At 33.9% G+C, this 16,169-nt stretch overlaps 1 protein-coding gene across 1 annotated transcript; it reads right to left on the reverse strand.

Moving 5' to 3' along the window:
- Positions 1-11,581: 11,581 nt before the first annotated feature.
- On the reverse strand, positions 11,582-15,058 carry LOC113351453 (protein ZINC INDUCED FACILITATOR-LIKE 1-like). The gene is made up of 16 exons (XM_026595433.1): positions 14,905-15,058; positions 14,762-14,802; positions 14,583-14,643; positions 14,373-14,475; positions 14,180-14,282; positions 13,994-14,053; positions 13,823-13,873; positions 13,652-13,737; positions 13,509-13,566; positions 13,167-13,349; positions 12,870-13,043; positions 12,646-12,753; positions 12,505-12,549; positions 12,134-12,222; positions 11,970-12,013; positions 11,582-11,688 (listed from the first exon to the last, which is right to left on the reverse strand). The coding sequence occupies exons 1-16, from the start codon at positions 15,056-15,058 to the stop codon at positions 11,582-11,584; spliced, it is 1,467 nt and encodes a 488-aa protein (XP_026451218.1).
- Between the last annotated feature and the right edge of the window lie 1,111 nt (positions 15,059-16,169).

The following is a 16,169-nucleotide window of genomic DNA, read 5'->3' on the forward strand; positions in this document are numbered from 1 at the left end:
CGCCAAAACTCGGTTCAAATGGGGAAGAAACTGGTAGCCCCCTATCCAGAGTAGGGGTGAGAATAGCAGCTTCCTTGGGGGTGACCTGGGGGTGCCCCTTAGTAATTAGGTTACCCCTTATCCAAAAGCGAGAGTCCGAATAACACTTGTCCTCCGGGTGCCAAAATCAACTTTTCGAGCCGAATTTTCCAAAAATGTTTATTTCCTAAAAATACATAAAAACACAATATTAGTACAAAAATAGAGTTCCAACAATACGGACATTGAGGACAAATTAGACACAAAAATGTGTCTATCAGGATCGGGGATCGCTCCCCCACCGAGCCGGAGCCGATCCCCGAGCCGTACTACATTGTATTGTGAACGTTGTGAGAATGATCAATAGAGACATTACTGATTGGGTGAGTAAACCCCAAAGTCTTGGAACTGGTTTTGTTAGTACAACAACACATAAAAGTAGAAGTCCTTGGCAACTACCAGAGGATGGGTTTGTTAAAATTAACTTTGATGGTTCCCATGTTAAGGAAAATAAACATATGGGTGTTGGACTAAATATGTTTTCTGCAACAGGAATATGTGGATGTGCAGTATCAGCAGCTGGGATAGCTCAAGATGAGGAGCAGGAAGAAGCACTTGCTGCGCTGGAAGGAATAAAGATGGAGCAAGAAGCTAATGTTCAATGCCTGCACTTGGACTGAGACTGCTTAAACGTTGTGAAAGCGATTAATGGAGCTGATATTTCTGTAAGATGGACCAATAATAATATTATTCGTGACTGTAAAACTTTACTAGAAAAATTCCAGAGTTAGGAGTGCAGTTATGGGCATAAAGAGTCGAATGAGGTTGCTAATTGACTGGCTAAAAAAGCCAGAACATCTATAGAAAACCTAAGTTGGTTTTTTTATTTTCCTAATCGGTTTAAAACTCTTGTCAGAGAAGAGTTGGATGTCACGATTTAATATTTGATAATATTCATCTTTCCTAGTAAAAAATTAAATAAAAAAACTAGAACTGAGCGTATGATCTAAAACTTCACGGATAAACTTAAACCACGCGTGTCAAATCAATCCGCCTGTAACCCAAACTAATCTGCCGAGACCTTTCTTCAGCCGCCAACGGCTACATCTGATTTTAATCATCCACATCTCTTAATTTTTTCCTTGTAAATTCAGTTTATTTCAAACTTAAAATTCACACCTTCTACACCTCCACCTCTAAATTTCTCAATTTAATACCATCTCAATACTCATTTTTCCTTTATTTGAAGCACAATACTCATATCATCTCAATCTATCATAATTATTTTCAAAAATCCTTACCTACAACAAACATGGCAATCCCCTCGCAACAATCACAACAAAAAACGCAACAATCACAACAACAAACGCAACAAAGATCTGATAGAGTTCGTGATGTCAAGTTTATGATGGATGAAGACGAATCAATTTGTAGGAATAATGTATTCTTTATAGTATATCAAATCAATGGTTTCCAGCAACGTACAGAAAAACCCAGGAACCTAGTCCAAAACTTGAACACCAAACTATATTAAGCCGCCACAGACACTAGTCTACTATCAGACTTCAAACTAGAATGTAGTTGAGACCGAATTGACCCTACGAGTAATTCAACTTTAGTTGTGCTCCTTTATGTATCTTAGATCTCATAAACCATACGCAACATGATTCCCATAGATGACGTCCTTTACATGCATATGAGTTGCTTTAACCTAACTGTAGACTTTTTGAATATTTCGCCTCTAATAAAAAGCCTATTTGATTCCCTTTAGATATGCTTGAATCAAGTTCTGGAAATATGTTTGTAATTGAGCAAGTCCAGCAAATATCAAGGATATGAAAAACTTACACTCTTATCAAAGAGAAGCCTAGATCACTACCAACCCACAAGATCAATCTATATAAATTAAACCAGATATAATTAGGATATCTATTTTGTGGAATCACAAAGTCTAATACAAATAGTACTTTGTGATCTATCTATCTTGTTCCTGATCCATAGTTCAGAAACTACAATAATCATTAAGAACAAGATCCCGATAACAAGAACTATCAGGTAAAATATAGTCTGATGGCTTCACGAATCCTTTAGTGAAGTATTTCAAAGTTGTAACCTAATACGATTTCACCATAGGAAACCTAGGTTTTAAATGACGACTCTATCCGCGACTAGGACATACAAGTGTCATGATTGAGGTTCTAGCGTGCAAGAGGTCCTCTATTTATGCTAACGAACAAGGCTTGGTAGCTTACAAACAAAGATAGGGTTCATGAACTAGTTTACGTGTTTACGAATTCCTTTGTAACCAAGCAAGCATAACTTCTCCATATATATTGTATATATGAGCATTTAGAAGTTTGCTTTGAACCACAAAGAAAATATGTGCAACCGTAAGTATGTGTTATGCACGAAGTGGTTAATTTTTCAAGAACAGTGGTTAAATATTTCTGGAAACTTCAAGCTTAAATTAGAGTTTAATTATCACAAGATCAAATCAGTTTGTGAACAATCCAAAACAGTTTGTGAACTAAAAGTCGTCTCATAACCTAGGAACTTTTTGAGAAAGACAATTTTGTGAACTGTCCAGAACAGTGTGTGTACTTGAATACAAAAGGTGTATAGGAAACATTTAAAATCAACCAGTTTGTGAACTGCATAAACCATTACGTGTACAATTAAAAATAAATAGTATTCAGGATTATCTCAAAATCGACTAGTTCGTGAAGTGAGCAAATTAGTTCGGGTACGCGAGTTATTTGAGATTTATTAATCAAGTCTTTATTTTTACAAGTTCAAGTTCGTGAACTGAGTAGAACAGTTTGCAAAATTAAGAACTAACTTGACTACTCCTTAGTGCTTGGTTTGTTCTTTGCAATGTTCCTCCTAATACTAAAGTCATATGACATATCTCACTAGATAGCATAATATAAAATATGAGTAAAAAGGATAGTCTGTCTTCACATATATATCTTTGTTGATGAAGTTTCCGTTGACGTCATTGTTCTTCAGTTTTCAATCTTCAAGTTCGATTGGTGAATTCTGATGCTCAACTAACATGATCTATTCCTAGTATTACACTGAATTTAATAGACTATAAATAAAGATATAGTTTTGATCAACTAAAATTGACAACAATTTTGACAGACCAAAACTTGTGAGTTTGACCGAGAGATGCTCTAAAAATTTATGATCCACGATTGTTTATTATTATATAATTTTACGATACCAAATTAGATAGTTGTTTGAGGAATTACTATCACGCGTATTCAGGTGATAAATATGGATTATATTTTGTTATTGATGTGATGACATATAAGGTCACTGATCCCCTCGAGAAAAAAGAAGAAGAAGCATAAACCCAAGGAAAGTGCAAACAAATTGATTTAACTACACATATACATTTACAAACCGTATCTGGTTGTAATATTTTATACGATTTCATTCTCCGCGAGTTGAATCCAAAGGTAACTTATATCTCCACTGCACATTATTTTTCTCTGTCCTTTTCCATAAAAATCCACCTAAATAAATAAATAAACAATACTTTACAAAACAGTGTTTAACCACGTTCTTAAGTATAATTATAATTATCACTACATGTAAAGGCATGTGTATTTTCCAATAAAACAACGTTCCACTTTTGATCTCCTAAGTCGTACAAGTAAAGAGATCTATTCATTGATAAGAAAAAGAAAAAACGTGAACGTTGATTGGATTGATGACAAAATAGAATCCTGGGTCGTGAACAATGATTCGATTGATGGGATTTGATATGATACTTATGATATCGATGAGATTTGTATTCAAATATTTCTTCTTAGAACATATTGATTTGACCCCATAAGTGGGACCACCACCCAATAACATGTTGCCACCAGAAGCAGAACCCCGTATTTCTTCTAGAGAATCTCCTAATTGTTCTAGAGAAATTAGAAACAGATTCTTTAACCATAAAGAGTTCAGTTCAGATGTAGGATACCTATCCAGAAGTTTTCTCAACTCAATCATGTATGATGGAATCATCAAAGATTTGATCTTTTCGAACTCTGTCTATAACTCACTAGAGGCCCGGGAAACAAAGAGAAGATGTGTGCGAACGAGATATTCAACAAGAAGAAGCAAAAGGACTGAGCTCCTATTAATGTTTATTTATATATGTCTAATATTTTTCTTTTATTTCAAGATATTTTTTTCTCAATATTATATCATTTTTTTAATACAATACATAAAGTAATTTCATTAAGATACATAACAAATATATTACTAGATTTTTCCTTCAGGGAGGGATCCAACATGAAGCAAGGGTGTGCACTTGATACCCGTGCCCATTGGGATTCCAATCCTAAATTTTATTCCAAGCCTAATCTTCGTTTCTTGATATCCCTAACAAAACTTTGCTTTTGCTGTTTTCCATGATTATGTCTTCAAATATTTTTTATAATACTTTTTTTATTTTGTTTTTGGTTAATCAACATATTTTAATTTATTCAAATAAAAAAACAATTCCATAATCACTTACTATAATGACAAAAACATCAAAATATAAGATTATTAAACCCTAAAACAAATAAAGATATTTACAAGTAATTCGCAAAAAAAGAAGAGCCATAAACAACAAAATACCCAATTTTCATCTATGTAGTAAGGAAGAATGATGATATTATCCGGAATCAACGCTAATCATTAAATCTTATTTTCTTCTTCTTTGGTAAGAGATACTCCTAAAGAAAAGAGTATTTTTCTCGTACTTGTATTCTAAATGCATCTGGATGTCCTAAATCTCTTGGATTGATTACAAATTCAAAGTAGTACCAAGTTGAATAATCCATATTCTTGAATCAAGAATACCAAGCCATGATCCATCCATTAAAATTTGAAAAAATGGGACTCAAACCGAAGAGGCAATAACCCCGAATGAGGGAGGAAAAATCGCCACATACAACGAAGAAGTATGTCGAACGATATCGAAAACAACCAAAAATGTTTTATTCGATTTAATACTAACTAAAACTTTAAAATAAAAAGAAACCTAGATCAAATCGGGTACAAAAGGACCAAATATGAGCAAGAGATTGATGGAGGATAAGTTTTTTTTATTTCATATGGAGAGCAAAAGAAGAGAGAGAAAGAGAGGGATGAGTTCCAACAAAACAAGAACCAGCAAATGGCTCACAAAGTGCAAACATTTTGTGAAACAGAGAGAGGTGGGTTCCAGCTATTTTTGTATCTAATTTCAATTTTATTAGCATGAAAAACTCTATAGTTTGTGTTGTACCAAATTCGACTATTCTCAACTCCAGCAAAGAAAAATTCATCATCATCATTTCCCCCCTCTATTCTTCTCCTTCCATCATCATCTTTATATTGTATTAGAAAAACTTACTTGTTATCTTATTTCTTTTGTCTCACAAGTGAAAGCTGATGTGTTTTTTTTTTCCGTTAAAGAATTTGGCGCCAACGAGTTTTGAGCATAGATCACCGGGTGTCATCACTCAATGACTCTACCACTGTATTATAGTGACATCGTCTTAGCATATTCAAAGATTAGAGATAATCAAGATTATCTAAGAATCTTATTTAAGCTAGATCTTGAATTTTATCAACTCATTTTATCTGAAAAAGAAAAGCATTGAATTGAATTCCCAATAACCAATTTGAAACAATCAGGATGTGATATTCCTTATCTACAAATAGACATAATGTATTACTGGGGGTAAATGAAAGGTGAATCCAGATTTAATCATATATAAATATACAGAATGTTCCACTATTTTCTTCAGAACACCCAATAGATAACTTTTTCATGATAACTTTGTGAATGTTGAAGTTAACGATTCTGAATACAACTTAGTGGATGATTTCATGGAGCGAGTTGATTTATACCAGCCAACTTTCAGTTGAAAGAATCAATTGAAAGCTCACACCCTCAACATGGTGATGCTGATCAACTATACATGGAGTTTAATGGATTAACTTTGGAGGATCATGAGCTCCCAATCCAACTATGGGCTCAATCAACCAGGTTACACTGTTAACGTGATGCTTCCAACGACGGATGATGCACCTACTCAATATGATAGTCGGACCGATTCCGAAAACACCGTTGACACATATGAAGAAATGGAAGATGGTGAGGAGGATGGAGAAGAAAATGATGACGATGAAGCATTTAATGATGATGATGAAGCATTTGATGATTATGATGATGGTGGTGGTGGTGGTGGTGATGATGATGATGATGCTCCTTATGAAATTTTTTATCCTCCACTTGACAGTTCTCAAGCTTTTGCTGGTGCTGCTTCTCCTGCTGCTTAGATGATGGTACTCCTTATCCTCCTAATGAAAGTTTGAAGCTTTTGCTGTTTAGATTATGATATAGCTTTTAAAGTTTCACAGTACTTTCTAATTGCGTAATTTTATTTAAGTTTTCTAGTTTTTGTTTTTGACAAGACTATCAGGAGTTTTATAATGTTAAACAAAATGCTTTGTTAATATCTAATTAAGTATTTCTATCAGTAATTACGAAATCACTGGTCAGGACGGATTCAGTGTCGGTTTAAGTGATCATAAAGTTAACATTCTCTCCACTTTAGAAGGAAAGTCACCGGTTTCGAAGAACTCCATTTATCATGAAATCGAATTAGTAAATTCCCACATTTCTTGGAGGAGTGGGGCTCAAATCTAGGCTAAACAAAAGTGTATGTGTATAACCATGTGGTATTTAACGTCCAGGGTGAAACCTTGCAACTTAGTTCGAAGGCAGTCAAGTGTTGACATGTAATTTATTCGTTCCTTTATATGGTTTCGTACTTTCTTGGTTACGTGAAGTACACACATACAAAGCATTCAGATAGAATTTATATTGTGTCGTTACATCACAAGTTAATATCTTTTATACTACTATCAAATAACCATGGGTGAAAAAGAAACTTCATAAGATAAGAGAAAACATTGTAAAGAATTATATGAAAAAAAAGATTCTTACCATAAAATTACTACATATAAACTAAAATCTCGTGTAACATTTTCTTCAAAGTTTCGAAAGTGACAAATCTATAAGTATCTAAATAAATTTGTGCTTTTGAAAATACTAAATTAAAAATCAATTAAAGATTTTGAAAATGTGGATAAATATAAGTCAAATGAATTTTTATGTGTTAGATGAATCTAAAGTTTTTAATATGGGTATACACGTACGTTTTCAAATTTGAAAAGGAGAGATTGCTGAGTGAACCACCGACTATTTTACAATAACATATATTAGACAAACCTTGTATAATCTTATTGAACTTAATGACTCCATATTATCTAGGATATAATTTATCAATCCCGTAAAGGAATAGATTACGGGATCGATCCAATATATTTGATTAACCAAACTCATTTGAATTGTTCTCAACCCCTTACTCTTCAGAAAATTTATCCGTCCCTTATATATTAACCACACATCCTCTAGTAAATATATCATTATAAGATAGTACTTACTTACTTTAAGTACAATACTCATGTCACTTAATGCATGGATTATGGGGGTTGAGATTCTCCTTCAAGATGAAAATTTAACTAAATTTTATCATACCATGAATAGAGGGTAATCTCCTTTCATCTGAAACTCAATCGACCACTTGTTCAATCGAATGAGTGGTCAAAAGTTTTCACCATAGTAATTTTCTTTGTCTCATAATTGATCGAGGGATTTGTTTTTCTTGTTATTGATTTATATATTTAAAATTCTGTGGCCACTGCCTCTGTCTTCTTGTCTATTAGGAAATGTGCAGATTACGTACAATGGTTCCAGAATGCTAGATATCAAGATCTCAGTCAGTGACAACAACCAAAATAATGTGGAATGGTATTTGGAGCATATGAAAATAATGTTCCGAAACTTAAGATAAAAACTTTGTGAGAGAAATTGTTGATAGGAGTCTGCACGCATGAGTTCATTCCTAGTGGTGGTCATCCTTCCACACCATGGGGTCTTGATCCATCGCAGCACGTGCATAAATTATTAAATCGGATATTGACATCCATAATGGAGATGCGACACCGGGAAGATTATACAATGCTGATTATGTCAGGAATGAAAACCGCTTATGATGTTGATAAAAGCACCGATGGAACTGTTTAGGGTATGTTGACATACCATTTTTCTAAATTTTTGTTGGATTTACTTTATTTTGTTTGGCTTATGAATGAGGTAAATAAAAAACAATAAACGACTCGACATCCAAACTTAACACTAATATAAAATTATTAAAAAATAGGTCTCACTGCTAAAACTAGTATAAAAATATCAAAAAAAGTTTGTTTCGGAAGTCTAAGATTTGTCGTCCAAACCCTAACACTTTTTACTATTTTTTAAAAACTACAGCGAAAACTCATATATTAATAGCTTTAGGAATTCACAAAATTAAAAAGGTGTATCATAAAAAATAAATTTTTTTACTGGTTCAATCTATATAAATGTTATTGGCTAATTTGCACACACATTTATATTTTAAAAGCTCCAATACATAAACACATGTATCTATCTATGAACTTGTATGGATATACCAAAAGTTTCACGTAAAAAAGCTTTAAACAAGCTCGACTAGTTGAAAATATTTTGGCTTCAACAAGAAGGTGCCCGTGGTGCGAGAGGTCTTAAGCATCCGCAAATTGCAAGATGCGGTTGCTAGAGCACTTCTCGGTTGAACCCACCAAGCGTTGGTATGTCAAGGTTGGTTGTCATATTTTAGTATCAAAACTCATAAGTCGCTTGATTAGATTGCTAGAGTCAACTTCGTTAGATTAGACCAGGAAGTCCAGAAATGTTGAGACATACAAGTATCCAAAAACGTATCGACATCAACGCAGACATCATCCTTTCACTTGGGATTGAAAACATAACATGCGAAGTTATATACATGAAACTCTAGTATTATATTAGAGATTTGATTTTATATTATGATCAAAGTTTCAAGGAAGAATAAATCAATAGTTGTGAAAGTCTTATATTGGCATATTATATTACGACGTATAATGCTTATCTTTTGAACTTCGTAATTGCGACATCAACACAATCTTTGTAATTCGTTACTAGCTTGTGTAGTGAAAATAGGATTGATTTCATGCCTACAAAACCATGTTTAATTACACAATTTTAAGGAAGTAGACTTACGAACTTGTTTTGTAGTTGAAATAAATCAATAGATTGAAGGTCCGGTTTTCATCGAAGATCTTAAGGTTAGAATGATCCTAACCTATATAGAGAATCAAGGTATAACCGATCCTAACTTATGTTGGGAGTCAAGGTAGAACCGATCCATACCTATATTGGAAGTCAAGGTAGAACCGATCCTAACCTATGTTGGAAGTCAAGGTAGAGCCGATCCTAACCTATATTGGAAGTCAATCCCAATAGGCAAAACCAATTTCATTAAATCTGTATGATTTGGAAATTGGGTTTGCAAAATAGGAAATTTCAAGATGTTGGCAGAATGAATAATTTTAACATGAGCTGAAATCTTATTTATTAATTGTTGAAAGATATTCCTTGATACTCAATGTGAGATCCCAAACCGAAATGGTTGAGAATTTTTTAATTAAAATTTTCGAATAAATATGTTTTTGTGTTACCAGCAAACAAAACATATCTCTGAAAAGATATATTAGTTAAGTGCCAGCTAATATTGAGTTGTCCAAAATAAATTTTGGTTGTACAATTGGATATTCGTTGGAATTAAACAAAACCGAATTTAGGTGCTTTATTGCATATCTTGAGAATATTATCGGTTATATAAATTACTTGGTGTCTAAACTACCTTGGTCTATAGATAGTGAATTTTGTTCTTCTTACAAACTTATCCTGAGTCAGGCATTTCGTTTCGTAGTCAGTGTTGTAGCCGACTAATAGTAATACTATCTTGGAGAGGAGAGTAACCTAATTAGGCAAAATCTCTTACATCCTATAGTTTAAAAACTTCTTTGGATCAAGAAGTATCTACTAGTACTGTTGGTGGGAAACTAGAGTTGCATTGTTATTTTAGTTTCCGATTATTGATTTGATTGACTAACGGTTGTTAACTCTTGATTGCACCTAACTTGATTATTCTCGAGATCCTTCTCTTCTGACACAAGGTCACTCAAACTAGATCAAGAGATTAGCGGTAGTTCAGATTTGATTTTAGATCTGACATTGACTTGTGATCATCCATTGTTAATAGACTTCGTTCTGTGCGTGATCGATCATAAGTTGGAATCAAGTATTATTATTGTGCAGGTACAAAAGACTGTTGAAGATTTTGAAGACAAGAAGATGTTCTTATTGGTTTCATATCTTTGTGATTTGCTTCGTGCACAAACTTGATCGGCTGGGATCCGACTAGATCTAATTTATCTTTTGATAGAATTATTATTACTAGTCGTATTTAGATTGACAAGATATCATTTAGTGGTACTATTCAGTATCTGAATCTGGTAGTTCTTTTTGACTTGATCTGGTTAACTTGTTAATCCGGATCTTGGAAGATCTGAACCCGACAAGAGGTTTAATTGATTTTAAGCAGAAAAGCCCTTGTCAAGCTTAAAAATATATCTCTGATTAACGTCCTGAGATAGGAGAGTGATTACCAAACAGATTATTCATTTACTGTTCGGAAGACGATTGAAAGGGTTGAGTGCTTAAAGTCTTCAGAGAGGCTGAAGTAACTTAAGATAGTGGATTCTATCTTAGGATTCCATGCATTGGCCAGATTGATTGTAGGCGCAGAGGTACTTAGGAAACTAAGTAACTAGGGGTAGCTTAATAAGTCTCAACTAATAAAGAAGTTGGTAGGGATCTTTATATAACAACTTAATTGTGAGAGCATTCGAAAATAGACTAGGTCCGGAGGTTTTTCTGCATTTGCGGTTTCCTCTTTAACAAAATCTTGTTGTGTGCTTTTACTTTACTTTCCGCATTATAATTTATTTAAATTATACTTAAACTAATTGCACTTGTATTGTACGTTAATTCCAAACTCTTGGATTGATCCTTATAGTTTAAGGTTTATCTTTGAACTAGAAACTATACGTGTATACATTGTGGTTGATTTCTTCTTGACATTTTTTGTCTATATTAGATCACCAAGGTATCTTACATGTAGGTTGATGTCGAAAGGATCGTGGTGTACTTAGTACCCTCGTCCTTCCTCGTCATTTCAGTAATAATAACCTAAAACCTCTATTTTTTTTTCCTCAAACAACTATACAAGAATTTTATTTCATCTTAAATTTTGGTGAAGCATGACCTATAATGTCGGTTATTAATACATGGAGGTAAAATCTATGTCGAAAGGATTAAAAAGAGTCTATTAATTTTAAAATATGAAGATTATTACTATTTGTAACTGGCCAAAATTGGGACTATGATGTATTATATATGGAGTATCAACATATAAAGTTTAATTTTACTGTATTTTTTAGTTTCAAGACTCCCGTTCACTTATTTTAAAAGTATATCATTATTTGAAACTCTAATACATTTAGTCTCTCGTAATGGGATTTTCACTGAATCACTTAGATCCTCTTTCATTTGAAAACATTATGTCTCATAGCCCTTGCTATTAGAAAGTGGGAGGAACGCTCTGCACGTCAACAATAATCCAATTACTTCAATCACATTCAAGATGAAGAAAACCATGTGAACACCTGCATTTTTTCGACAAGCAAATCTCTTATAAAAAGATAATAGAGAATCCAACAAACAAATGGCTAGATGATATCAGTGAATTAAGGATGATGAGATTTTAAAACGTCGTATTGACCATTATGTATAGTGGGAATATGGTGGGCATGTGCTCTAGCATAATTTATATTCACCACCTATGCCTTATTGAGACACAAGTTTTTACATATGTGATCATTAGATTCAGAATTAGATTCTTCGAATTAGGTAAAGTGTACCTTGTTCAAATTAGGTAATGACTGACCTGGGAGAAAGGATGCATCCATGCGTTTGAGAGCCCATGAAAATCTGTAAACACAGGAAGCCATCACTATGGCATAACAGCATGTAAAATAAGTATCACATGATCACATAGCATTCAATTGTGGAAAAACAGCATGAACAATTCCATTTAAGATGGACACTTACATCGCGCCACCTCCGGCTGGACTAAATGCTTTGAATAGAGACATTGAAGTCATTGCAATTCCATTTGCAGCTCCTCTTTGATGTTGAGGCTGCTTGTTTGTTTTAGTTTGATTTAGGTAAGAGTAATCAAAATTTATCCAATAAACGCCAGCTTTTGTTAAAATATTACTAGAAAACTCAAACAATTTAAGGATAATTGAAACAAGAAAAAACCTCCATTTCTCGAAAAGAGTTACTATCACTTTTTCGATTTGGCCTATTTTTAGGCTCAAAAGAAAAACTGATAGTACCAATAAGCTAAATTGAAAAAGTGATGGTAACTCTTTTCCAGAAACGGAGGTAGTATAAAAGAGATAAGTAGAAAGACTTACCACGGCGTCGTTTTGAATAATGAATAATCCAGTGAGAATTGCATTCTGATTGACATGAGATTTTAAAGTTGCAACGACTAGCAGGGGAGGAAACTTAAAATAAGCAAACCAAAATCTGTGTTGGAGTGTGTTTATACTTACCGAAAACGCATTCTTCAATATAGACACGCAATTTAACACTAAAGAAAGGCTCAAGCCAGAAAGCTTGGCTATAAAGGGATAACTTGTTAGCAATGGTATCGTCAAAACCTTCAAAAGATAAACGAGTAAAAAGAATTAAGCCGTCAAAACCTTTATTGATCACTCAGATTAAGTCAATTATCAGTATACTTTGGCCGTCCACATAGAATAGTTTCTGACCATACCGAGGCAATACGAGTAATCTTCATGTGACCAAAAGTCCTCTCAACCATTGGATATAGAATTTGTTGGGAGATAATTAGACCACATCCTGTGATTGAAAGTACCAAGCCAACATTCTTAGTCGAAAAGTTCAATCCGCCGAACTTTTTAGGACTAACTGCCCACAATGAGAAAATCTGCAGGGATGACAAAATACACTTCGCAAGTTGGTTCTGATATCGTGTTAGTGTACAATGATTGTGCACCAGAATGAATTTGAAGATGAGAGTGAAAACAAAAGAATATGTGATATTGCTTACCTCTGAATACGCCATGTCATGAAGCGAGAAAACAGAATATACCATGATGGATGACATTAACGGCCAATTCTTAAAAGGACTTCTCTTAGAGTCTGATCCTGTTGTACCCGTCTCTAGTAGATTTTCATTTCTATCTTTCGCATCTTGTTCTTCATTTGTTCCACTATGTGTGTGCAATGTTTCCTAGAACAGTATAAGAAACCGTTAGTTACCAACGGCACCACACAGTAAATTTAGAGGATTGTACTTTCTCATTCTGTAACAATCAAATCTGAGCAATAGAGTTGTTTGTGAATGTAAGTTGAAGGATCAAAGATTATATACCAGGAGCCACCAACAAACCATAAACGCAAGTCCTGCACAAAATGATATACATAGGCAGGGTAGGAAGTATGGAAATCTGCAAAAAAACATATAATTTGAAATGAATAGTTAGAAGAGAAAGATAAAGAGAATAAGAATGTTCAGTTCATTGAGTTGCTTACCTCGCAAAGAGAGATCCCTTAGGAAAAAGTTTCGGATATTTCTCTGCAGGCTGTAACATAAATTCAATACTCAGAAGTAGACCAAACTTAAGCCTCTAATTGGAGCACAAATTTATTATTAGAAACCCACAAGCTATCTGATACAGGGACAATTTTACCTTTGCCAGAAACCCCCCCCATGGCTGGGCCAATGACCAAGCCTACTCCCCATGATGTCGTGATCTGAGAAGAAATTATTGGGTGATGTAGTATCAAGCAAAATAAGCGGCAAAACTCTTATAGAAAAAATTGAAATGATCAGATACCACATTCCCGTTTAGAAATAGGCAATATAGGTATAACTCTTACAAGTGATAGTCCCACAGCTTGATGTTCAGGTCGGCAAACTTCGCAAGCATATGCCTGAACAAAAGTCAAATTCTACATATTAAAAATAAGCGGTACTTTCATTGGAATTACCATAGTTCCCAAATATTTCAGGTCTTTACGTAGCACTACAACTATAGCACATTTTGCAGAGAAAATTACCTTGATGGGGCCAAGTAAACCACAAAGCAATCCTAGGATAAACCTCGTAGAAATTGCCATCCAAAATTTTGTGCTGAGACCAAATAGAGCATTCATGACTACCCTGACATGGAAAATTACCCAAAGCGTCATGATTGTCATTGAATTGAATTGTATTGAAAGCTCGATGATTATCAATATTAATAATACTTACACTGCCAAAGTGCCAATGATAATAACAGGTTTTCGACCATAACGATCAGCTATCATTCCCCATAAAATTGAGGTTATAGCTCTTCCAAACATATACGCTGACCCTAAATGAGATAAAAAATAGTGATGTAACAATTACCGCTTTTAGAAAGGCGCATCACCGGAATACATAATGATGAACATTAGAAGCAGAAAATATAAGCATACTCACCCACAAATCCTGCGTAAAATCCAATATCTTCTTCCTTTTTGGCGACATGGAAATCCTTTATCTACCAAAAATGATTTTTTCTTAGGTTAATGATGCGCATAATTCTACCAACAAAACAAATTTCATAGCAACCATAACAATTGAACAAAATTCAAAGTGCAAGGCACAAATGCGAATACCATGAAGTATAAGAACGGAAAGAGACATGATATAGGTAGAGCTGAAACACAGAAAAATAAAATAATTAAACATGTTACTAATTAATAATGCATTCAAATTACAGAATAAAACATGTTTTGAGATTAAAATGATGATGACTTACAAGAAGCTAGACAAACAACCCAAATAAAGAACAATTCTTTAAATGGTACCCCTTTGTGTTTGTCTTTACGCGCATCAACCTTGCAACCTTCACAATTCTCATAATACACCTTATTATTATAAGACACTGTTTGATTACCACCATTTGTATCCATGAATTGCAGCTATGAACAAGTAAGCAGCAAAGCCACTAGGGTTTTTGAGTGCGCTGCAAAGATTTAAAAACTAACCTTGTAAAAACCTAATAATTCAATTTGAGGACTTTGAAACACATGGCCATATTATATACCAGGGATCCCCAGACTCCTGACAAATGTTGCTACGTATCAGAATAAATTTGATTTGTGGCACCAAATAAATAAAACTTTGCACCTACCCTGAGGCCTTCGTAAGCTCGTCAGACTTGAATATTTTTGGTTAAAGCACCAATGCTGAATAAGATGGGTCTCTCTCACTTGTCCCACGTATGATAAATCGCATCAAAACAGTAACAATGGGAAGATTTGTCTGATAAATTTCCTTAACAAGAGGAACAAAAATTTGGATTTTGAGCTATAAGATAGGAGAAGCATTTGATTAAGCAAAATATCATGGGAAAAATGTGATGTTAACAGAACAAAAAATAAAAAATAAAACAAAAAATTGACACCATTTCGGCTAATGGAATGAGCAAGTACAATGTGATGGAGTGCGTGCCGGTAAACATATTTTGGCCTTTGTCATCTTTTGTTTGATCGAGTTTGTATTTTTTGCCGTCTTGCGTGTATCTCTTGTGCTGGTGGGCCACTGCTTTTCCATTTTACTGACTAGCATAAACATAGGTGCATCCATGATTTTTACATTTTGGTTAAACTATACTACATTAAATCCTGACGAGATTGTGGTATACCCAGATATATCTATTTTATTCATATCCAAACTAGTGTGCTAAGGGGTGTCTAAAAAATGTTAAAAGACCAAATTGTCCATACTAAAAAACCATGCCGACCAAAACATATTAAAAAAATAAAATCAAATCTTTCTTCTACACTCCAACTATACATGTGAAATAAAAAAAAAAAAACGAAGAATCAAAACGAACCAAAAATCGGCAGGGTATATTTTGTCGACCTTGCTGATTAAAATATGGCAGGGTATAAGGTTGAATACCATGCCGACTTTTCATCTCTGAAATTAACAGTTACAGGGTCGGCAAGATATCAATCTCTATACCTTGCCGACTATATTTTAGTCGACAAGTAATGAAATTAATATCTTTCCGACTAA

Source organism: Papaver somniferum, chromosome 2 (genome assembly GCF_003573695.1).
Source record: "Papaver somniferum cultivar HN1 chromosome 2, ASM357369v1, whole genome shotgun sequence".
NCBI classification, from domain to species: Eukaryota; Viridiplantae; Streptophyta; class Magnoliopsida; order Ranunculales; family Papaveraceae; genus Papaver; species Papaver somniferum.